The sequence below is a fragment of the Brachionichthys hirsutus genome, chromosome 13 (assembly GCF_040956055.1).
Source record: "Brachionichthys hirsutus isolate HB-005 chromosome 13, CSIRO-AGI_Bhir_v1, whole genome shotgun sequence".
NCBI classification, from domain to species: Eukaryota; Metazoa; Chordata; class Actinopteri; order Lophiiformes; family Brachionichthyidae; genus Brachionichthys; species Brachionichthys hirsutus.
Window position 1 is genome coordinate 6132257 of NC_090909.1, and position 23577 is coordinate 6155833.

At 40.7% G+C, this 23577-nt stretch overlaps 4 protein-coding genes across 4 annotated transcripts; 1 reads left to right on the plus strand and 3 right to left on the minus strand.

Annotated features, from left to right (window-relative positions):
- Positions 1–3334: 3334 nt before the first annotated feature.
- Positions 3335–8028, plus strand: hpca (hippocalcin). The gene is made up of 4 exons (XM_068747459.1): positions 3335–3430; positions 4875–5156; positions 7515–7620; positions 7931–8028. The coding sequence occupies exons 1-4, from the start codon at positions 3335–3337 to the stop codon at positions 8026–8028; spliced, it is 582 nt and encodes a 193-aa protein (XP_068603560.1).
- A 3293-nt stretch (positions 8029–11321) lies between these two features.
- Positions 11322–17287, minus strand: LOC137903426 (transmembrane protein 54-like; the record flags this gene model as incomplete). The annotated part of the gene is made up of 5 exons (XM_068747576.1): positions 11322–12716; positions 12832–12978; positions 14914–15105; positions 16230–16289; positions 17072–17287. Coding segments are annotated over 5 exons (951 nt in total), but the record flags the coding sequence as incomplete, so codon positions are not given.
- Positions 17288–19140: 1853 nt separating this feature from the next.
- On the minus strand, positions 19141–19872 carry LOC137902840 (gap junction beta-3 protein-like). Its single transcript, XM_068746930.1, has one exon. The coding sequence runs from the start codon at positions 19870–19872 to the stop codon at positions 19141–19143; it is 732 nt and encodes a 243-aa protein (XP_068603031.1).
- Positions 19873–22397: 2525 nt separating this feature from the next.
- Positions 22398–23330, minus strand: LOC137902847 (gap junction beta-4 protein-like). Its single transcript, XM_068746943.1, has 2 exons — positions 22795–23330; positions 22398–22686 (listed from the first exon to the last, which is right to left on the minus strand). Exons 1-2 carry the CDS (start codon positions 23328–23330, stop codon positions 22398–22400), a joined length of 825 nt encoding a protein of 274 aa, XP_068603044.1.
- Between the last annotated feature and the right edge of the window lie 247 nt (positions 23331–23577).

Genomic DNA, 23577 nt, shown 5'->3' on the forward strand with positions numbered 1-23577 from the left:
TTGCAGATATGTTTCACTCGGGTCAAATGTGAAATGAGGATAGAAAGTCAGCTAAGCGTGGATTAGACTGTAAAACAACACTTTAATTGTTAAGAGTTAGCCAGTGCTATTACAGTGATGCTAAAAAACAACAACAGAATAATGATGTATACAAACTAGTGAATTGGGGATCCATTTCCAGTACCTCATTAATCCGGTAGGCATTGTCGGTTGATGAAGTATTTTTTTCTTTTCATCAACTTGTTTTGTTTATTTATAAGATGTATCAAAAAGTTTTCAGTTGTGTTCATTATTGCATTCAATAGTATTTTGCCAATAACAAGCAAAGTTCCATGGATGACTTATTATGTTCCACCACTATGCAAAATTGGATCCGCTATTAAAATCTATATTTGGAGGGTGGTATTGGGTCACAATATATCAGAGACGGTACTACCACTAATATGCAGCGGAGATGATGCAGATTCAGAGTCGTTCAAAAGGATTTCATTCATCTGTGAAAGAGGTTATATCGAGATGAAAAATAAATCTGGATCAGGCATTTTGGAAAATCACATTATTGTTATACTTATGAGAAACACATGATTTCAAATGATAGGAGCATCTTTTTTTTTGGTGGTAATACTTAACCCCGGCGTGGCTGTGATGCACCTCTGTCATTTGAAAGGATTTGGTTTTGACAGTCTGAAGTTTTTGTTTGATTGTTCATATTTTCGGAACAATGATGTTGGAAGGACTACAAGTATGCGCTCTCTGGGTGCTTTCTACTTTACTTCTGCATTTTGCTACAAGTCAATTAAAATGATGGTTTGCTCTGTATGTCTGTATGCCACCAGGAAGACGTAGGTGCTTTATTTACAGAAGCATTGTTTCACTATTTAAATATAATATTTTGCTCATTGCTTTTTGTTCTTATGAGCCCACCCGCCAACTCTTTTACAACACCCACTGACAGCCAGAGATAGAGACTGTTTAGTCGCTGTCATCTCCAAATGGCAACTGGACAGCATGGAGGACTATTATTAGTTTCGATGGGTACTAAAAATTGTGCGCGTCAAAGCATGTAATGGTAAATATTTCTGTTTTTCAAACACTCATCTAAGACACAGCGGTGCACTGAGTCCGTTCTCTTCCTGCTCAGTGAAAACACGCACATTAGTCGTATATATTGAGATACCCACCACTTTCAGGTAAAGGTTTAACGCTCTGAAGGCGCCACTCAATTACACCTTCGGCTTATGCCTTTGTGCTTTGATTCTGGGTAGGGATAAAGATGTATGGAGCAGTTGGGTGACAATTTTCACAAGCAGACACGGGAGAAGAATGTTATTTTCCACAGCTAAAGCACATTTATCAAACACGACCACAGAATATCTCAGGGAAACGTTTGGAAATAATAAGAGGAATGTGGGCCAAGTGGAGCTGTGCTTTTATGCCACGTGGCAAACGACTACCATATTGTCTCCTAATCCTCAGAGACCTCCACGTTTGCCGGTCCCCAAACAGACCGTAATTGATGGCATAATTTCTTCCCTCAGTATCCTGGGAACTGGCTGCAAGAATCGCTGTCAGTGTGCAAGCTTTTAGTCTTGACGCCTACCGGATGAGGGACATAAAATGAATCTAATTTTATTAGCGAAGTAAATAAACTCGTTTGGGTTTTTGTTTCTCCGCATGCGAAACTATTCCTAGGCAGAGATAAAGACCTCCTCACAAGCAATTACAAGTTTTGTTTGACTTTCTCCATGCAAACAGGCCTGGTCTCATTTTCTAATATGTCCACAATGTTGGTGGTTTATTTACCCAGCATGAGTGATTTGAGCCTGGTTGGGTGGGGGGGGTGTTAATGAGGTGGGCCAAGTCTCGTCAGACATTTTCAGTCACAGTAATGTAATTTCAATGACTCGTAGTCAGTGCATTATACAACAGTGGTATGTCTTTATAAAGTACTGTACTAGTTATTGTTGTTAAATGGAAGAAAAAGATTTAACTATATGTACTATGGAATTATCATTTGCTGAAACACCATCTGTTCATTCACCCTCACAGCATAGAAAACACCTTCATTGTATAAATGGAAGTCTGAAATGTTTACAGCTGAAAAGGTCTAATGTTTTAAGGTATTTGTATTGCAGATGGCAAAATCAAAACTTAAAATCTGGACTGATTAATGAGTTGTTTCATGGATAATTATATAGTTTAATCAGGAGATACAACTGAATGAATAAAGAACATAATTTCTAACAACAGAATAGAAATGAGACAATAAGAGGGACAGTGAAGGTTAGACGTTTTGGAGATAATGTCAGAGGACAGACTTTGGTGATTTGGACATGTCCAGGGGAGAGGCAGGGACTATATCGGTAGAAGGATGCTGAGGATGGAACTACCAGGGAACAGGGCTAGAGGTCGACCCAGGAGGAGATACATGGACGTAGTGAGGGAGGACATGAGAGTGGCTGGTGTTGGGGAGGATGTGCAAGCTGGAAGAGAAAGAAGAAGAAGTTTATTACAACAGATTATGATGTAATAACTAATCTGTCACAAAGTTACCAATCAGACATTTTAAATGTCACATATTATAACTATTTTTCCACAAGTCTTTCTCACAGTTACTGCCCAACATTAAACAATAATTAAACATTTAAGGGGAAAAAAATAGGGATTTGGTTTCAAAGTGGCACTTCATTAACCAATTCATGAATGAAATAATGTTTTGTAAAACAGGTTGAGCAGAGATGAAGATTAGCACACATTTACACACACACACACACACACACAGCTGATTTGACACACAAACACACAGCTGGACACATAATCCAAGAAATGTGATCAGTAGGCTAGCATTTGACGTCACAGGGGTGTGTATAGGATTATTTAATATGTTCTGACTCTCACACAGCAGCATAAACACTTGCATAACATGCAGTATGATGGGATTTGCGACACACAGTCGTGATGTCAATTTGTCAACATCTTGCGGGGGAGTGTCTCTTTGTTTCTCGCATGGAGGTTTAATTTACACAAAACAATATTTATGTATGTAGCTAGTAATTCATACGTAACGGATTATTAGACTGTGACTGGGTGCCACTTGGATCTTATCCTCCCATATTTGAATGGATCCCTCACCGAGTGACTCATGTCTTACGCCAGTGTTTGCTGACTAACCATATTTCACTTCCTATTTGTCACAAGAGGTTCGTCCTTCTGTCTGCTTAATTGTGGCTGACCTCCCGTGTCTTTGTCTCTGGCTGACAGGTGTCAAAAGCGGCCTGGCTGGTTCTGTAGTCACTGTTGTTACGAAGGAAAGCAAAAGTCGTGTCCTTTCGACATGGGGAAACAGAACAGCAAGCTGCGGCCAGAGATGCTGCAGGACCTCCGGGAGAACACCGAGTTCTCTGACCACGAGCTGCAGGAGTGGTACAAGGTGTGTAGACGCAGCCGCCTGGTTCCACACGGGATGAGGATGATGACCGAATCACAGTGGCAAATAAAACTGTATTTCTACAGCCATCAAACCAGAAAGAAATCTAAAACAATGCTTTGGTAGATGTCTGATATCAAATCTACTATCCCAAATATCCGCTGGATATTTATCTGGAATAAATATCAAATTCCCAGACAGAGGTGAAAATGTGGGCTTGAAACTTGCAGCATTCTACAAGATGAGTGTTGCAATCTGGCAAGGAAAGGTGCATGCATTTATCCTTTTTGGACCATTCCCTTCACTGTTTTCTAATCCCCTCGGAACTCCATTTTGACTGCTTGTGAGCAAATGCACTGATGCTGCTCCTCCTTTAGTGTGTGATAGACGCTCAGATCATTGTCCACAGATCAGGGCAAGCCAGGTCATCAAATGATCATCCTGATTAATAATGGATGGTTACAGGAGAGTGTAATGATGCATCATTAATGAAGATAATATTAACGGCAGCAAATCTAGCAGCGGCAAAAACGATAATGCGTAATCTGCAATCCATGCAATTTATGAACAATGTACTGAAGCTTCTAACTTCATTGATAAATTAATTCTCCCAAAAATTACCAATCTATTTGTTTTATTTTCTGCGTTCTTACACACACACACACGATTCTGTGAGCTTGTATTGCAGCTGCCCTGATGAATACTGATCCACTGACAGAGGAGGGATTAAATCTCCATGCTGGAGTGGCTCTGCAAATTGGAGACATTAATTTGTCCAAATTGCCAGCGGGATGAAATTTGCAGGTTTGAAAGGGACCGGAGACACTCATATTGCGTTAATGTAACATGATGGCCATTACAGCGGACTGCGTGACCTGTCTCACTTTGTGTGCATGCTTTGCATGTATGCTGTGCGAACCTATATATGCATGGATTAGATTTATAGATCTCAGCAGATTGTCAGATCCAGGATTCCTGAGAAGTTATGTAAACTGTGTGGCACATTTCGCATTGGGTTGAGGTGGCAGATATTTGTCGTTCCTCAAGATTTATCGGCAGTAAACCAAAGAATTGTGAGGCTATTACAGAAAAGTGCAATAAAACTTTGATTGTGTAACAGAACTACACTGACGATCAAAGTTAATTTCAGCATTGAAATCAGGACAATGACTTTGTCTCCATATTTAAGGTCTATGTAAAAATAAAATACCTTTTTTTTTATTGAACAAAAACCAAGACTGGCACGACGACTGCTCCCCCCTTTCTTCTCATGCAACATGCTGCTTTATCTGTTGTCATTCCTTCAAAAGAAGAAGGAACAACCTTTAACTGCCCAAGACCAAGGTCCCTTAAAATCCCCTTTTAATCTGTTAGAAAGTGTTATATGAATGAAACATTCGCGTCTGCTGATGTTAGATTGTCTTGACTCGTGTCTGATTTTCCTCAGGGTTTTTTGAAGGATTGCCCCAGTGGAACCCTGAATGTAGAGGAGTTCAAAAAAATCTACGCCAATTTTTTCCCCTACGGCGACGCCTCCAAGTTCGCTGAGCACGTCTTCCGGACTTTTGACACCAACGGCGATGGAACGATAGACTTCCGGGAGTTCATCATCGCCTTGAGCGTGACATCGCGTGGAAAGCTGGAGCAGAAGCTGAAATGGGCTTTCAGTATGTATGACCTTGATGGAAACGGGTACATCAGCCGTGAGGAGATGCTGGAGATTGTACAGGTGAGCGAGGGTGATACTGGTAACGGTTGGTTCACAGAGGGGGTAAAGAAGGAGTCAGGGTAGTTTTCATTTTTAAAAGGATTTGTGTCCAGTAGCTGTTCATCCTCAACCTCAGGTACTAAGAGAAAGTGTTAGGCTGTAAAGCGAACCCCAACAGCAGTTTTATATTCTAACAGTCGTGGAAATCTTATTCAAAGGGACTCAGGAAGGCATTATGAAGCACAGTGCTTCCATAATGTCGTGGGGGGGGGGGGGGGGGGGGCATGAGAAACGGGCTAAAGCAAGAAAGATTGGAGAAAAGGCGGGATTCACAGCGATAGCGTGACATTTAGGACCTGATAATGAATCCTACTTCTGTACGTTGTAGATAGTATTTATTTATTGGGAGGAAGCCGGACCACAAGGAGAGAACCTGCGCAGACGCAGGGAGAACATAGACATTTCACACAGAAAGGAATCGAACGCAGTTGCTTCTTGCTGTGAGGCGATGGCACTACCCACTGTGCCACCTTCAAATTACCCAGTAGCATAGGGTCATATATTTCATCCAAGCCCAGTAAGAGTCAATGCATTTCTACTAAGGGCAGGAGAAGAGAGCAGCACTTACCATACATCCTCACTTTAATTATGCACGTTGTTTAAGTAACAGCAAGGACTAATGGGCTTGAGGATATTTAAACACAGACAGATGCACTTAATGCACTGACAACCATATTGACACACCTAACGGTTGAAATGGTGTTGTAAATAACTCTGTCTGTCTTCTATCTGCACATTCGCTATGTGTGTGTGTGTGTGTGTGTGTGTGTGTGCAGTGTGAGTCTCCAGGGTTGTCATGGATTATAGATTTAAATTCAGTTTATCCCTGAGTGTGCAGAATTCTGGGATTATCCTTAAAATCACAAGCGTTATGGACTGTTGGATAGGAGGGGAGGAGCACGTTGTCTCAATAAAGATAATGAGAGGGAGAGATTGTCTCAATGTGAGGACTTTATCTTCACCCCACACACCCTAATCAAAAAGATCACATCCAGTGAATTACTGACATTTTCTTCTGCCTGGGAACATTTTGAGAAGGGTTTTGATTTAATCTCATAGAATGGCCTGTTTTTGTAAAATGAACTTGAAATGTTACAGATAAAATATACGCAGTAATAAAAAGAATGTATGGACTCATTAAGAGTTCTGTCAAAGCTGCCGATGTGAAAGGAGGATTCGTCAGATGCAAGACAAGACTGCATTCCTGTAGCAGTTTCTGTTATAATAAAAATCCCTGTAAGAATCTCTCTTCCTACTTTGTTCAAAACTGATATGTTTTTGACATCGGAAAAGATGACCCCTCTGAGCCTTGTTCAGCTTTTACAACTGCAAGACATGGAAGAAACAGTGTCAGAAAAGCAGATCAAACATGAGACGATGACAAATGAAATGTTAATGAACATTTCAAAGTGAGCCATAATCTAAGATCTGTTCTGGATCATCTGTTCCGGGTAATCTTCACGACATTCCCTGAACATTTCCTCAAGATTCATCCTTAACTTTTGGAGTTATGTTGCTAACAGTCAGACAAACAAACCAACGCTGTCAAAAACATAATCTCCTCAGGAGCATCTTCCAATCCTGACTTCAATGCTGCTCTCTCTCTCTCTCTCTCTGCATCTTTCCTCACTGCTTCCTCGTATTGTAGAAACAAACAAATAGCATATCACTTTTTAATTACACCCTTATTCTGAACAAACAGCATTAAGTGTTTTAATGACACTCTAAATAGCATATAGCATTTAAAAAAAATTAAGAAGCAGCCTAGACAAAAAAAAGATTGGAGCTGCCATGTCAGGAAAAAAGTACAGCAGATGCTGCTGCGACACTGATCTACAGTCAGTTTTACACTCTATTTTCCCCAATGGAGAGGATTTAATGGGAACATAAGCTGATTGTAGATCTGTGCCCGAGGCCAGCTGACACTTGAAGCAGAGGTTAAATTCAATGCTATCGAGGGATGGGAGTTTCATATCGGCAGATGAAGACGCATCAGATCAATCCAGTGAGCACTGCCTGTAAGCCTCTCTACCCTGCTGACACAAGCTATGTGATAGATGGTGCTTCTCCAACTAGACAAGCCCTGCTTGGGCATTTGGGAAAAGCATCCGGAGTCGCAAATGTCAGTGAATCATTAGAAAGCGTGTTTATCAGCTTGTTGAAAGCCACAGCGACTGTAGATCTCGTTTCAGTCTTGCATTCGTCCTCTCCTTTCTGAGTCCGCTTAATGGGTCCCTACTAGCTTGAATTCACTTTACATCCCCCCCATCTAACCACGCCTGTCTCCATCCATCCTCATTCTCTTTCTCCGTCTGTCAGGCCATCTACAAGATGGTGTCATCTGTGATGAAGATGCCAGAGGATGAATCCACGCCGGAGAAGAGGACGGATAAGATCTTCAGACAAATGGACCTCAATAATGATGGTGAGAGCAGGAAATGGCAACATGGACGGAGGAGCATGTCAGAGTGGAAGAGGGAGTGAGGAACAAATTAATGAATGTCTTTGTTGAGGATGATCTTTGAAAACTAGGGTTTAAAAAAACTGGGTTTAAAAAAAAGAAAAGGTTTTTAAAGTTAAGTAATAAATATCTTAGATAAAATACTGTGTCTAACACACAGCTCTCTTTTAGAGGTCTACTTATTTATGTGACTCTAGAACAACAAGGGAAATATAATCCTTCAATGTAATCACATTTTTCAAATGTTTTTTTCTCCCCGTCCATCCGCTTAAAGGAAAACTGTCCCTGGAGGAGTTTATCAAAGGTGCCAAAAGCGACCCGTCCATCGTCCGGCTACTCCAGTGCGACCCGAGCTCGGCTTCGCAGTTCTGAACCTCTATCCTGCAATGACCCCGACTTCTTCGCCCTCTCTGTTGCTACTCAAACATTCACTTAACTCAAAGCATGGCGTCTCTCTTATCATCCTGTTTATTTATTTATTTGTTTTGCTTGCAAGGCTGGAGACGGAATATTAAAGAGGTTACAAAATTGTCTATCATTTTTATTTGCATTTTTTTTATATTTGTTAAAAATGAATCGTCATGCATATTTAATGATCAGTCAAAGGGAGGGGTATATGATTATGTAAATGTTCTCTCTCTCTCTGGAACATCAGGTTTCCAGGGAGCTGGTGACAAAGAAGTGTTTTTTGTTTGTTTGTTGTGGGCACGTCTCATTTTGTCCACACACACACACACACATGTACATCATGTATATACTGTATGTCTATGTAAATCATAAGATGAAGTACATTTGTCTTCAGGTATGGTGCATACTCTGCACTGAAAGGCAGTATTATGTAGCGTAGCTTCCCGTCCCTGATCTAAATGATTGATTTGGGTGGAGGTGGATGGGGTAGCTGTTATTTGGATGAGACTGCTGTATGATCATTTGCTGAGGACATGAAGGCTGGCGATCCTGTTAGATTTGTAGAAATATCTGCTGGCATCTTGTTGATTTTTAATTGTTTACATTTTTTTTTTTTTTATACATATTGTTTTCCCCTTCCATGCTTTATTTATTTAATCGTTCATTTTTATTCTTATATTGTACATTTACGTTCTACGTCATCAAATATTTCATTTTCCAATTTACAGTGACACAGAGAGAGAGAGAAAGAGAGAGAGAGAGAAAATGTGAGTTAAGATTGATCGTTTGTGACTTGTGGATTTTATGAAGTGGAGGTTGTGAAATTCTCGTGAATTATAGGGGATCCCGTATTGCATTTGATCAGTGTCACCGGTAGCACATATTGTTAGAGCCACTGAATCTTTAAAGTATGGTTGTGCATTTTATTCTGATTGCGTGTGCATGTGAATTTGCACTTGAAGCTTGAGGCTAACTTTTACAGTTTTATCATGTGTCGTTTCCTAATTTGTAAGTATTTTAACTGACAATGAGCAGCAATCTTAAGATAGTTGTAACTTGTCACTATACTGCATGATCCTACAAGCTAGTAAGAAACAGTATGGAAACTACAAGTGTTGATGCACAGCAGTATCTTTTTGTAGCTCTTCAGCACTATACCAGGGAGAACAATTAAATATTGTCTTGCTTTAGGACAAACCCGCCCAAAGGTTCTCGTTTATTGTGAATGCTTTTCTAACCTCCTGGATTAGTCTGCTTGCAGAGCAGTTAGATGAAGGGACATGTTGCGATGCTTCTTCTGATTCGCTTTCAGGGTTTCCAGACAAATGCAGTCATGTGACAGAGACCACTGGCTGTGTTTCCATTAGCATTGATAGAAATCATTAATTGATAAGTTAAGATACCTATTCTAACATATCAAATTAATATTTGGAACTACAAGTGAAATACTTGACTGGATGCAATGGATCAATTTAAATGAAATAATTAAAGTCTTAGCTTGAGTCTTGAAATATTTCCTTCAGAATAAAAGCCTCCATCTGAATTACTGGGTCACTGGGCGCCAGCACCACTCCCATGTGTGACAATTAAGGCCCCAATTGTCAGCTCGCTATTGCCATCTACTGTTTTGGAGGTTAAATACAGCATAAGTTCTGTTTGAGAAGAAGCTAAAGTATTGTAGATATTCTATTTCATTCTTCCTTTGAAAATCTTTTAAAATTTGCTTAGTCAAAGATGAAATACTGATGACAAGCGATTTCAATGCAATGCATTTAAATGATGCGCCGAAGAGTTAAGTTTATTAACTGAAATCCCATAAAAATATTGAGGGATATTTGTTAGCATTAAATTTATGGGGGTTTCTTTTATGTGGTGGGAAGTAAATAGCATTTACAAAATTTCTAGGCAAAATTTGAAGTGCTGTGTATTGCATTCTCATTTTATACAACTTGAAAATGATATAAAACTTGAACTCCAAGCTCAACTTTAAGGTACCTCACTGTGCGTTACCTCTAACTATCCATTAATGTAATAACAGAGTGACTGCCATTGGTACAGAACTAATGGTAATGCTTTTGCATTGTTAAGTAGGTTTTCTCAATAATAAATAGTCTGAATACATCAACCATCACTAATTTAGAATCACAGAATTGCACCATGCTAAATAAACACGGACAGGGACTAAAATGTATTCCATATATTACGACGCTCCTTTGAAATGGTGCATGGAAATATACAGATTAAGCAGATTAAGTCGTGTGTTAGCAGTTTTAGACAGGATTAACTTTAGAATAAACCCCTTCTGCACACATTCATCACATTTGAGTTACTTCTCTCAAACAAACATTGTTTATTTTGTTTCATAAACTGTTTTTTTTACTAACACATGATAATCTGAATAAGTCTGCTGCTAATACTGAATTACTGTCTGACGTGGAGATAAAGTGTCAGCATCTCAGTGCTGTTCTGGTGCAGCTGACCTGAGGCTAACTTGCACCAAACATTCGCACAAAAGCTTCCTAATCAGCCGCAACCTCCGACCTGGGGACTGCTAGTGTCACTGCCCTCTGCTGGTAGGATAGGGAGGTCGCCACCCCGTGATCCACTACAATTGAACCCTTTGTCTAGTATTTTCACTGCCTCTGATAAACTGGTTTCTTATCTGATGGATAAATATCCTCTTCTTTAAATCTTCTGTCCTAACCTCCCATTCTTTGCTTCCCATGTTTATGTTGCATGAAAACCTCACACGAGGATGTCATGTTTGCTGAAAGTGAAATATATCTGTGTTTCAAAGCTGCACATGTGGACTGTTTCTTCATTTCTAGTTATGCTCATGGCTCTAGTTATGTTCATGAGGCAAACGTCTGGGTCTGACACCCCGAACATTTCTACCATGCATTGAAAATTCTGCAGCTATGCAAGGTTGCTTGACCTTTTAAACATACAATCCATAATAAGTGTGTGAATGAGGTTGTTCTAACCCATCACAATGTCTGCATATGAGCCCAAGTGTAACCAGTCGTACCTGTCAGGTCACTTGCTGCTGACATTACAACATGTCAAAAATATTTTTGGCAACTGACTCAAAGCACATGAAATAGATGGAACTATTTAGAATTAAAAATGTTTTTATTAACTGACGTAATAAATAACCAAAAACGTGTTGCTGTAATTGCTCATGACCTAACTGCACACACAATCATGAACACAAACCTGATAGGCAACTCAAAAAGGCAAACAGATTAAATCGTCTGTAAACACAGGCAAGCAGACACGCCCACATACTGTACTCGCCATTGACAGCATTACTTCATTCATTCACGGGAGGCTTGTCGTGCTGGCCTCCATTATATTCATAACATTAAGAAATAGCCATTTTAGTATATTATACATATATAAAGTCTGAAAACAGAGGAAATGGTACTTGAAGAATACACCAACAAGTCCAGAAGGAGAGGGGGGGGGGGGGTACACTTATTGTGCTTTCTGTCTTAAACAACAGGATCTATGCTGCGCTCTAAAAATATGATAAAGCTGGGAGAGGTTAGCTTAGCATGAAGACTGAAAGCAAAGGAAAACATTGCTGTTCACGAGAACTGTTGTGGATTTCTAGCCGTGTATGCTTTTTTTCTTTTTCTTTTTTGTTATGAAAAAATATTTAATGTGTGCACACCAAACACAAAGTGACTTCTTTGCACAGCAATTGCAAGTCAGTGCAAAGCTGCACATGGACACAAATTCATGCCAGGTTAATGCTGAGCGATATAGGAATGACACAGATTGTTGTTTTGAAATCTTTGCTTGACTTGAAACTGTTCAGCTTGAGAAAGGAAATCATGTGACACCGTGTCGTGAAGGTTAATCAACGTCCATTTTTACAAATAAAGCGAAGCAAAAAAATAATAATTAGCTTTGTGTTACAAGATATTTACATCCAATTTGTGAGTGCATCAATGTCCTACTGACAACAGGACATATGACGTCTGGAGAATGTCTTACCGAAGTTGAGACTTTTCAGTGCGAGTGTGACGATACAAATTTGTACCATTCTCATCATGGGGCACCACCCAGCACGACTTTGCATCTACTATTCTATGACGAATGTAGCACAGACACGTACAGAAGACATTCACAGGACAGGGATTCTTCCTGCACCCCTCTGAGTTTAACCACAGCTCCACTGCATCCCCATATAAATGCTCCACTTCTGAGGTTTGACGTGCCGATGGCAGTTTGCTGTTCTCATCCAAGTATTTGTTATAACAACATCAGATTATCTCGTGGCACTTTATCTTTGAATGTGTCAAATGAAGCTAAATCCAGAAGCTAGACCTTTCCAGCGCACCCCTCCGTAGCAGCTGGAGGTGTTCCGGTGGCGTCTGCAGGATGTCCCTTGTTTCTTGCCTTACTCTTTGTGGCCTATGAGGCTGGCGAAGAGGCCGCCTTTCTGGGGGAGGGAGGCTCCGATGTTGTGGGGGAACACGCTGTGGAGGGGCGGGACGGTCGGGCTGGTATAATGGAATGTTTGTATCCGTTCTCGGAGGTCCCTGGTCGCGTCTTGGAGATCTGGTGTAACGTGGTTTCCTGTGGCTTGCGTTTTCAGGATGGCGTGAAGTGGCGGCTTCCTCAATCAGTGTCCTCACATTGACCTGCACAGACAGAAGTTGAAACTCAAACTATACTGCTCTACTAAGAGAATCCTTAACGCATTTATATAAAACAATCTTCAAAGTAAAAGAGCCTGTGTTTCACTCAAAATCTCACCGGTGTGCTGTAGTCTCTGGTTCTCTTCCTGTTCGGGCAACAAGGCAGACCCAGGAAAGAAATGCAGACAGCAAAGCACCTGGCACAAAACACCATCTGGATGACACAAGTCACGATCAGAGGGACCCAAAGGATCAGGGTGGTGCTCTGGGGAGACATGGAGGAGAGGACTCAGCGGCAGGCACCAGCTGGACCACGGAATACAATTTGAGGGCAAGAGCAGCTTCGTGTAATCAGAGCGGCGGAGTCGACAATGATGTGGAGTCTGGGAATTTCACTCTTCACAGGAGAGTAGGATGCATGTGAATAAAACATTCAGAGCAGAAAGTATCACAGGAGATGTACACAGAGGCAAAGAAAAGGAAAAGGCGCTGCCTTTTTGTTGGGATGACTACAAAGAGAACGAATGCTCATGTTTATGTTACGTAAGCTTGGAGCTTCCTTTGGAATTCACGATGAAATATTCAGAAAGCACAAAAAAAGAAACCTTATGCAACCATCATTACCAATGCTAAGTAGTGCTGAATATTGCAAACACTCTTTTAGGTGAAGGTAGTGCACCCTCCAGCAACCATGTTGGAGGTCCTTAGAAAATAGGCGCCTCTGAGTCTGCAGTCCCAGGAGAGTAGATCAGCGTTATAGAATGATCAATCCGGGTATTCTTTCAGCCTCATCATTATGTTTAAGCTTTATTTTGAATTAAACCAGGCAGCATGCCCAAAATTAATTACCAACTAGAAGGATGCTCAATAGAGCCTTCCACTTGGATTCAAGGTCATCCATCAAACTGTTGATGCATAACTTACACATTTAAAAAAAGCATTAAAAATTAGTGTTAAACAGAGTGGAAAACAATTCCTCATTCCATCCCTTCAGCTAGATACACATTAAAATATAATTGAGTTTATCCTTGCGATTGACTCAACCCACCCAAAAAAAATAAAATAATTTACATTACTTTTTCTGGGGAATTGTTATAGAAAACCCCCAACCCTTAATGTCCTGGGTCCTACCCTAGCACAAGCCCAACCCTCGAACCAAGTTTCATAAAACTCACTCCACTAGTTTTTGTTTTGAATTGCTAACAGGAAAAAAAGAAAAAGAAAGAAACAAGAACAGGAAACAGACACTGAAAAAAGCACAACTTCCATGGCTGAGATAATAAAGCCTCAATTCAAGAAACAAGCTGCGTGTGCATATGCAGCAATTAACTCAATGAGTCTCTATTACTATTAGTTTTATTTAATAATATTATTATTATTAATAATAATAATAATAATAACATGAAATTCTAAAAGTACAAAACAAGACAAGAATTGTCCTTACATGCTCAGCTAGAGTAAATTACCTTGGTTGCTTCAGAGATCTTTATCTTCAACATGCACATATTATTCACCAAACTGCAATTAGCCTGATGATTGTTGTAGCTACAAACAATTTGCAGGTAAATTATAGCACCTTACAGACACTAAAACTAAACATAGGACACTTACATTCCATCACAGAGAACAGCATCACTGATGCAAACACAGAATTGGCATGACAGCAGTCTCCAAATATGAGGTGTGCCAAACATTGCCATGGTGTCTGAATGCACAGCTGATGTTGAGGTTGTAAATGCAGCTCATGCTCTGCTTGTGCCACTAATGGCTGCTTTCAAAGTACTGAGCTATTATTCAAAATGACACTGTAAATATCAACAGCAGAATTGCTGTAAACCTCTAGTATAAATCCAGCTCAAGACAAAAGGTCACCTGATGATTTTCAAAGCATTAGCCACGCTAAAACAAAATGCACAAAGCGGTGCTGACGTGGGGCTGCAGCTGGGAGGCTGAGCGGGTCCGACAGTCCATCTGAAGCACGCTGGAAACGTGACAGAGCCTGGAAGAGAGCTGAAAGGGTCAGGTCAGCTATTGTGCCACCAGCCTACCAGCTGCAGAGTGAATCTGACTGACCGACAGGAGAGACAGACAACCAGCGTCATGCTACCGACACGTCCTATGTGCAGCCACACAAAAGGGACGCAGTTTGCTTGTGCCACAGAGACACCAGTCTGTGTCTTCTTTTTTTCCATACACTCACGTATATGCGGGTCGGGTCAAACGGACACTCGTTGGTGATGCTGGAGTAGCCAATGGCATCAGGGAAGCGACAATGAGTCAGGAGGCTCCGCCCACCATGAATGGTGGCCCTTACAACAGACACAAAGAGTCCAATGGCCGAAGCCGCCGCCATGAGGGCTGCAGCCAGAGCGAATGCAAAAAGGGCCCATGTCTGGGGAAGGACAGAAAAAAACATGATGAGTGACGACAAAAGGTTTTAATGCTTCTTCCAGTTGGAATCTGGGGGCATCTGCAACAGTAAATAAACAACAGAGCAGCAGAGGATAAATGATAGACATAAAAGCAGAGCGAGATTTAAGGCAGAATCTACAGGATAATATACGAAAGCATATAAAAAAAACAAATAAGAAATCAGTCAGGAAAATATCGAAGAGCGAAAAACATTTTATATTAATATAAAATGTTGATCAGGAATCAACTTTAGTCTGAAAAGAAGTTAAAACTGCTGAGATCACTAGATTTCTTTATTGTATTTCTGTGTGCTGTAATCTATTACAAATATTTAGCCACACTGTATCGGGTTATTTTATTGCATGCGATACCGACTCTTTTTAAGGGCTGTGAAATTTGAAAATTTACAATATCCAGAGATGTTTTGGGAAATTACTGAGAAAATGTGAAACTATATGTTCATGCTCTTTGGTTCAGGTAAACCCAGATAAGAATATAAAGTTGCTGCAATGATGATGTTGGGTGATAAAGTCAGGCTATCTAACAGAGGACTGGTTGAAATAGCATGTACGATAGGTGATGCTATGACGAAATAAGATAATGTGATGGATCAGGAGTGAAACTGCCGTTTGCGCTGCCATGCCCAGTTTACTGTTGCTTCCAACAATGGAGATGGGGAGTGGTGATTTGCCTCCACTCACTCCTTCTGTTTAGCTGAGCAGCTAACAGAATAAACAGAGGCAAAGCTGCAGAACTGGAAGGGAGAAACAAACTATTCCTGCTTTGCAGGCGTTTAGTCAGACTCCTGAGGCAACACGTGCAAGAGCCAAAGGGGACGGGGGGGGGGGGTTGACTGTCCGCATGACTAGGCAAGACAGAAATGGAAGATGGGAATAATAATCCGACATAGTAGCTGTGGAAAATTCAAAGAGTTATCCGGTTAAGAAGTAGCGGATAGACAAAAGAGTAGAAACACCACAGGAGAGGACTGACAGCATCACTTTCAGATTGCAGTCTGTGTAGTTTCTTGTCTATTTTTTATGATTTCATCGCTTCTTGAAAATGTTCAACAGTTGAAAGAAAGACATCATAAATGATACTGACCAGGCTTTTACGTTTCTTGTTTTTAGACAGGACAATAGCCAGAATACCAACGACAACGCCCTGCAGAGACAAGTCACATGACATTTAAAGGACATTTATTTGATTAACCACTAAGGGAAAAGGACAAGACAAAACTGCTGCAGAAAGGACCATTTATTTCTCATCCAATCTCCAATACAGTCCAAAAAAGGTATATTTGTCAACCCTTCGGGTGTACAAGTAATTCAAGTATCTGTTAAGTTCTTTTGTGTTACTTGAAAGTTATTTTTGCAAGTAAAATCCTGACAGAGGTTCCTTTATCTTCATCTAATTCATAGGAGTATCTGGAATTCTCAGTCTGAGCTCATCTGATGAGACTGTGACCAATTGAAACAACCACTTGATTTTGTTTTTACTTAATGAAATCAGTCAGAAATTGATTTCATATGAACTTTGACATTTATTTTAAGCATCTTCAACGTAACTTACTTTATTGTAGGACTTTGACAGTGACCTATTTGCAGAATTTAGTACTTTCATTGATTTCTCACATGTAATGGTGACACTTAAATATTTTCACAAGGAAACAAAATACTTTTCACTGTAATCCTGATTTTTTTCTTTTTTTTATATATATAATATTCCTATTGCATGTTACATTTTTTCCTGGGTATGTGGATGTTTAAATCATTTGTGACTCTCAGGATCTAAAAACAGCGCCGATAGAAAATGCCATGACTTGAGAATTTCCTTAAACTCCATTACAGTCCTATATGAATGTTTTTTAAAAAATAAAAAAAACCCACTTTTTTTAATAATGCAGAAATGCTCTAGTGTCAGCATAAATCTGTCGGTGCACTCACCACAAGACCTGATGTAAGAGCAACAACATTGGAGATGGCGTATTCCCTGGCCCGGGCCTGCTTGTGGAGGTTGATGTGTCTGAGCACCACGCCATGCACCAGAGCCCCCAACAGGAAATTGACATGCCCAATGACAACCATGCTCAGACCCATTTTCATCAGGACTGCTGGATCCTCCAGGCTGGCGCAACACACTCCAGAGAAGGACAAGGCAAGTATAGGAGCAAGTTATGTTATTGATCAGAGATCACAAGGGCACGGTCACAACTGCAGCAGGGATGTCATCGTGAGTATGAATGATTAGCTGCAGTGGCGGTGGTTTGATCGGAGCTGTCCTCCATACGATTATCAGCTTGAAAATTTTACATTTGGAATAACAAACCTGCAAATTAAACATTTTCTGCTACAAAAAATAGCGGCAAATATTCTAGAGTGAGAGTTCGACTTGGAAAATCAAATCTGAAATGTAACATTCACACCACACTGGTTCCTATAGGAGAGCCGGTAACACCTCAAAATTCACAGATTCAAGAAAATGTGCGTTGCCTTAATTATAACAATCTCTGTGAAAGTTAGGTGGTAAATCACCTCATGGCACTAAACACAGATGTGCTTAATTTTACCTGTCACATTTAGCATTTTCACGATTTCCTTTAAACCACCAGGGCCAAATTGTGTGTGTTTTTTTTTTTTTTTTATGAATCTGTGGTACAAGATAGTGAACGTTTTGTCTAATTTAATGTCTGAAATGTCAGTGTTGAAACCAGTCAGCCAAAAACTATCTCTGAGGAGACAAAGAAATAGTTTCGATCTGCTTGAGAACCTGTTGGGTTTCGAGTTCTCTCCAGCTGATCATCCTCTGTCTAATCTCCGCACCCAACAAGCACTCCAACAGCCCGAAACAAACAGAAGCCTCCAAAGAGCATTGACGTAGAACCTCTCAGGTGTATTTACTACCTGTCGCGGGCATCTCTCTCAGGTCATCATTCGTTCAAACTCGAATTAGAGTGTTTGTCCCAACAGCTTGTCCGCTCTCACCTCGAGTCTCACGCACAGACAGACAGTGACGCGTCTGCCGAATACTTTCAAAATAAATCTTTTAGAAAAAGATTGAAATCTAAACTTTGAAGGAAATACGATTCCGGGAAGCTTCCTAAAACCAATAACTATTTTTTTTTCCACGCCACTTTATGTTTTCAAAAAAAAAAGGGGTGCAGCAACTAAACAAATGAAGAAATCGTTTACACCCAAAGTTGAAGGTAAATAGTCCCATAAATCAACACAATAATCTATAGCATGCTTTTACTTTGAAGCCAGTGCTGCTTGCTTTTGCAATCTTGAGCCAGACGCGCACGCGCGCAGGTAGGTGCACCTGGAAGCGCCTCCCTGTTACAAATAGAAGACATGTATGAAGATGTGCCTCCATCAAGATAGACTCGGGGCTAAATACACACACTTATTATTACGCTTTAAGCTTCTTGCTTATATTCCACTGCCAAGTAGAGAACTTTGTTAACATCTGAAACGCGCATCCTCCACGGAGGTGGGCTCTGCAACATCTCGTCAACGTGCCACAGATAATATTGTCGGACGCAAATTTGCCCTGAAAATGTAGAAACAATGCATAGTCTCAAAATAATTGGTGGTGCATCACAATGTACAATGCCTTTAGTGCCCCCACGTGGCAGATAGGTGTAATTGAAGCAATAATTCGAGGACTGAGTTTGGCTTCATTTGCTTAAAAGAAAAAGACAAAGAAAAGATTATTTTCTGATTTATTTTTAGTGCTTTGACAGTCAAGGATTAAAACATCTTCAGTTATTCATTTATTAGTGTTCAGTTATTTCATGATGTACAGCAGGAAAAAAAAACCTTCCTTTTGGTGCTAAAATAATATTATTCTTGAATTAAAAAGAATTCCAGTATCATTATTCCATCATTATTAAGTTATATCTATATGTCAACATAAAATGTACAGTATTCAGAAACTTGTTTACTTATGTCATTTAAACACACTAATAGCAAAAAAGGATCACCCTATAATAAACCAGTTCATTATGAGAATGTCACTATGACTTAAATGATGTCTTGCAGCTATCTCTGTCCAGATCAGGGCGGACCTTCCTCAATGAGGTGTGAATGGTGCCACGATATTTGAGATTTGCAATTCGGGCGGCAATAAGATAGAAAATCTCACAGATGTTGAGCACCACACAAACTACGGATGCCCCCACCATGAAGTAGGTGAAGATAGTCTTCTCGGTGGGACGGGCTATGTAGCAGTCCACCAAATTTGGACAGGGATTTATATCACATTGGACCTTCCTGGGGAGCTTGAAGCTGTTGTATATGTAGTGGAGCAAGTAGAGAAAAGTGATCTCAAAGGTGGTCTTGATGAAGAGAGTCATCAGATAAGTCCACCATAGACCACCATGCTTTTGGCCAGGGTTGTCATACAGTCGCGTGCCCGCTCCATGCTTGGCTTGGTACTTGCGCTCTCGCTCTTCCCTGTAGGCCACGTGAAGCACCACCATGAAGGATGGGCAGGTGACGAAGATCAGTTGGAGAGCCCATAGGCGAATGTGGGAGATGGGGAAGTAGAAATCATAGCAGATGTTCTTGCATCCTGGTTGCCGGGTGTTGCAATCAAAGTGTCCCTGATCATCGCTCCAGACTCTTTCTGCGGCCACGACGAAGACCAACACCCGGAACACGAAGACCACTGATAGCCAGATACGTCCAAAAGCAGTGGAGTACTTGTTGACTCCGCTCAGAAGACCCTGGAGAAACTTCCAATCCATGGCCTCAGCTTTGGTCGTCTTAGACCTTAGGAAACTTGATTAGCTGAAGAGAAAGAGTAAAAATAAAGAAAAAAGAATTTAAGCAATTGCCTAGAAAATGGAGAGGCTTAAGGGGGGGGGGGTATTAAAATATTCTACAATAACCTTTGAATTGGGTACACATTGTTTCATCTGTTCCAAACACTGCACTGCCTAATAGAGGGGTTCCCGACCGGGGGTGCGAGATAACCTTTTAGTGGCTGTAAAACCTTGGATTATGCAATTTAGAAAAAAAAATAACATAATTTAAATGTACATTTTTAATGGTTAAAAGTTTAAATATATTCATTTATTGTTTTTGATAATACCTTTAAACACTTATCTTAAATAAATCTGTTGCTCAAATTTTGTCTAAATTTCATTCTTCATCTTCATATGAAGGGAACTACTTTTGTATGGAACATGTGAGAACATAAAGTTTTATACTGGCGCGATGCATAGTAAAGATTGGGAACGCCTGGCCAAATAGAAATAAATCGTATTTTCTCTGATCAAACCACCTGAATCATTTCTCCTGTAGGTCACAATTTTTTCATATACTCGTAAATCTTGAAGAAAGATGCATTTAATAATAATAATTAAAAAAAAAAACTTCAAAACATGCACCCATCCAGGATATAGAGGAACATTTGGCTTCACTCTAATGAGAACACTGTTATGCGCGTCATTATTAAAGCTGAGACTCAGAGGCAAAGTTTAATTAATTGGTTTCTCATCCTGTCTCTGAAAGTTGTATTTTATACTGATTTACATTCCTATGTTTCATTTTCTTTACTTAAAGAAAGCAGTAGAACGGAATATGAACATATAAACCATGCATAAAATGTCTTAGCTCACCACAAAAAAGCGTCTTCCACTCAGTCCACTGCATCCCCGGTCAGAGAATGTTGGGAATGAGTTCGGCAGGATCTGAGGAACCTCTCTCCGGCAGCGCTGCTCTGAGATTGACTTGGTTCAACAATCAGCTCCTAATCATTATCCAGAGGTGGGACCATGTTCGTCATCCACCCAGAATGTTACCTTTCACCTCCAGCTACTCCCTCTCAGCATCGATTAAGTCCAGGAACAATGACTGATGACGATAGGCTTGCTCTTTACAGTATGATTATGGCAGGGAATCAAAAAACAACCATCAAAATGTAATAAAAACCTGAGGACACAGCATGTCCATAAACACAAACCAGTTGAAGAATGTCACCTTTCAATTAAAGGTGACATTGTATGTTAAACAGGGAGGGGACTTCAGTGGAACTCCTTTAGGCGTGTTTGCCTATTGCAATCACGACGTTCCCGGCAGGTGACGGCCGGGAACGGTTCCATTAGGCAACTGCCAAGTGTTGCCTTTGATTAATCAGAATTATAAAAGGGCCACCACCTAACGTATAGTTTGCACAAGCAATCTGGAACCGTTGCTGCAAATACACGTATCTGAGATATGGAGCTCCTTTTCCAGAGAATCAAACCCGAGGTTTGCTTATCCATGTCAAAAAGCCTTACGTGGATCAGCTGATGTGGAACCAAATGCCACTGCCTTGTTAGTACTCTTAGTTTTATGATGCCCTTTGTGTTCCAAGGAATGTCGGATACGGCAACTTCTCATCAATCAGATATGGATCATTTACAAAAGGCTTTGGCACATCATGTTCTGGTGTTGCTAATGAGCTAAGAACATGTTGTAATCTAATATCCAGAGGTAATTTACTCTGTACTACTGTTCCATATAACTCATCCCTACATGTTAAATGTTCAGTAAACACTTTTTATATCTGCAGAAAACAAACATATTTGGCTAAATTGTTGCTTTTGAAAAAGACAATCTGAATGTCACAGTGTAATGGATAGTTCTGTTGCCGCTCAGCACGAAGACCCGGGGCTCTTCTGTGTGGCGTCCTCGGGTTCTCCCCGTGCCCTTGTGGTGAATTAGTGACTCCCGTGGGTGTGACTATGAGTGTGAAAGGGTGTTTATCTTTCCATGTGTTAGCTTTCTGATGAACTGGTGACCTGTTCAGGGTGTTCCCTGCCTCTCACCTAGTTTTCTGATTTGGATTCAATTCGTTGTGTGTTTATATTGGAACATTTGATCCAATCCCAGACTGTGGTAAAGCAAATTCACTACAACTATCACATCGTGACATGAGCAGAGCAATTTTATTTTTGTAGCAATACAAACAAAATGTAATTTATTTCATGTAACAGATGTTCATATAAATAGTCACAATGTGACGTAAATCACCCTTCATTTATATCATTAAACATATATTTTCTATATGTTAAATCACAAGCCTTTAGAAAGAACACATACATTTCGAGCTAAACAATATTAAGGGATCAAAACACTGTATATCCTAAATATTTTAAATAAATGAAACGTTGACCTTTGTAAACCGTATATTTTGTCAACAGTAAAAAAAAAAAACGTTTCCTGAACATTTACCATGATCTCGTCCCACAAGACAAATCAAACTCATTGACATGATATGTGTCGCCTAGGCAACCGCTAAGGTGTATGACGGAGCTGAACTCTCGATGCAAGCCACCCCTGCGATCTTGTTGCTTGTCTTGTCGGGGAAAGGCTCGCCGTACGCTGACATCTCCTTCCCGTTCAGAGGAATTTTCTGCATCATGAAGGAGTTTCCATGTGTTGCGTGTGGTCGTTCGCTGCAGCACTCCCAGAACCTCTTCCCACACAGGTAAATGACCTCGCAAAGAGTAAGGAGGATGCACACGAAGCTGGTGACCACCATGAAGACAGTGAATATTTTCTTCTCTGTGGGCCTAAGGAACACATAATATAAACATATGAGACGGGTAGAAAAAGATTAACATCCACAAAGAGACTCTTGGATTTTGAAAATAACAACCAACCTTGGGACTCACTCTTACCTTGCGATATAGCAGTCCACCATATTGGGACATGGCTCTTCGCTGCATTTCACCACCGGTGGGAAGAACGTGGCCTCATAGATGTGGAAGAGCAGAAAGACAAATACAGCATCCACCGTAATCTTAAACATCAGGGTAAAGAAATAGGTCCACCAGAGACCTCCTCGTTTCTTCCCCGTGTTGCTGTAGAGAGGAGCGCAGTTTTCCCCGTGCTTCAGTCGATGTTTGCGCTCACGCTCTTCCCGGTAGGACACATGGAGCGTCACTAGAAAGGATGGGCAGGTGACGAAGATCAACTGCAGAGCCCAGAGTCGGGTGTAGGAGATGGGGAAGTAGTGGTCATAGCAGACATTATGACAGCCAGGCTGCAGAGTATTACAGTCAAAGTCCTTCTGCTCATCACCCCAGACCTTCTCACAGGCCACCAGGAAAACCAAGAGTCTGAAGATGAAGACGATGGCGAGCCAGATGCGACCAAATGCCGTGGAGTACTTGTTAACCCCGCTGAGGAGGCCCTCAAGGAAGGACCAGTTCATAGTGGTTTTTTTTCAGATGTCGGGCTCGATGGCGCAAATACCCCCAAAAATGCTGCTCGCTGCTTGCTCGAATGCAAGCGGCTCTGGCACAATCTGAACTGGGCAAGTCAGGCACAATGGCTCTTTATTATAGCACGTTACTACTGGCTTCCTGGCTCAGGTTGAAGGGGAGGGAAGAACGTTAGACAAAGCAAACATAGACTCATTCTTCTGCTACAGTGACTGGTGGAATGGTGAAAGCAAACAC

Bases quoted from the DNA above. Each gene is read 5' to 3' on its own strand.
- hpca (XM_068747459.1), top strand. From the start codon at position 3,335: ATGGGGAAACAGAACAGCAAGCTGCGGCCAGAGATGCTGCAGGACCTC. The intron at 3,431-4,874 runs GTGTGTAGACGC...GATTTTCCTCAG, and splicing joins AGCTGCAGGAGTGGTACAAG to GGTTTTTTGAAGGATTGCCC. The intron at 5,157-7,514 runs GTGAGCGAGGGT...TCCGTCTGTCAG, and splicing joins AGATGCTGGAGATTGTACAG to GCCATCTACAAGATGGTGTC.
- LOC137902840 (XM_068746930.1), bottom strand. From the start codon at position 19,872: ATGGATTGGAAGTTTCTCCAGGGTCTTCTGAGCGGAGTCAACAAGTAC.
- LOC137902847 (XM_068746943.1), bottom strand. From the start codon at position 23,330: ATGAACTGGTCCTTCCTTGAGGGCCTCCTCAGCGGGGTTAACAAGTAC. The intron at 22,687-22,794 runs GTAAGAGTGAGT...TGTGTTCCTTAG, and splicing joins GTGGACTGCTATATCGCAAG to GCCCACAGAGAAGAAAATAT.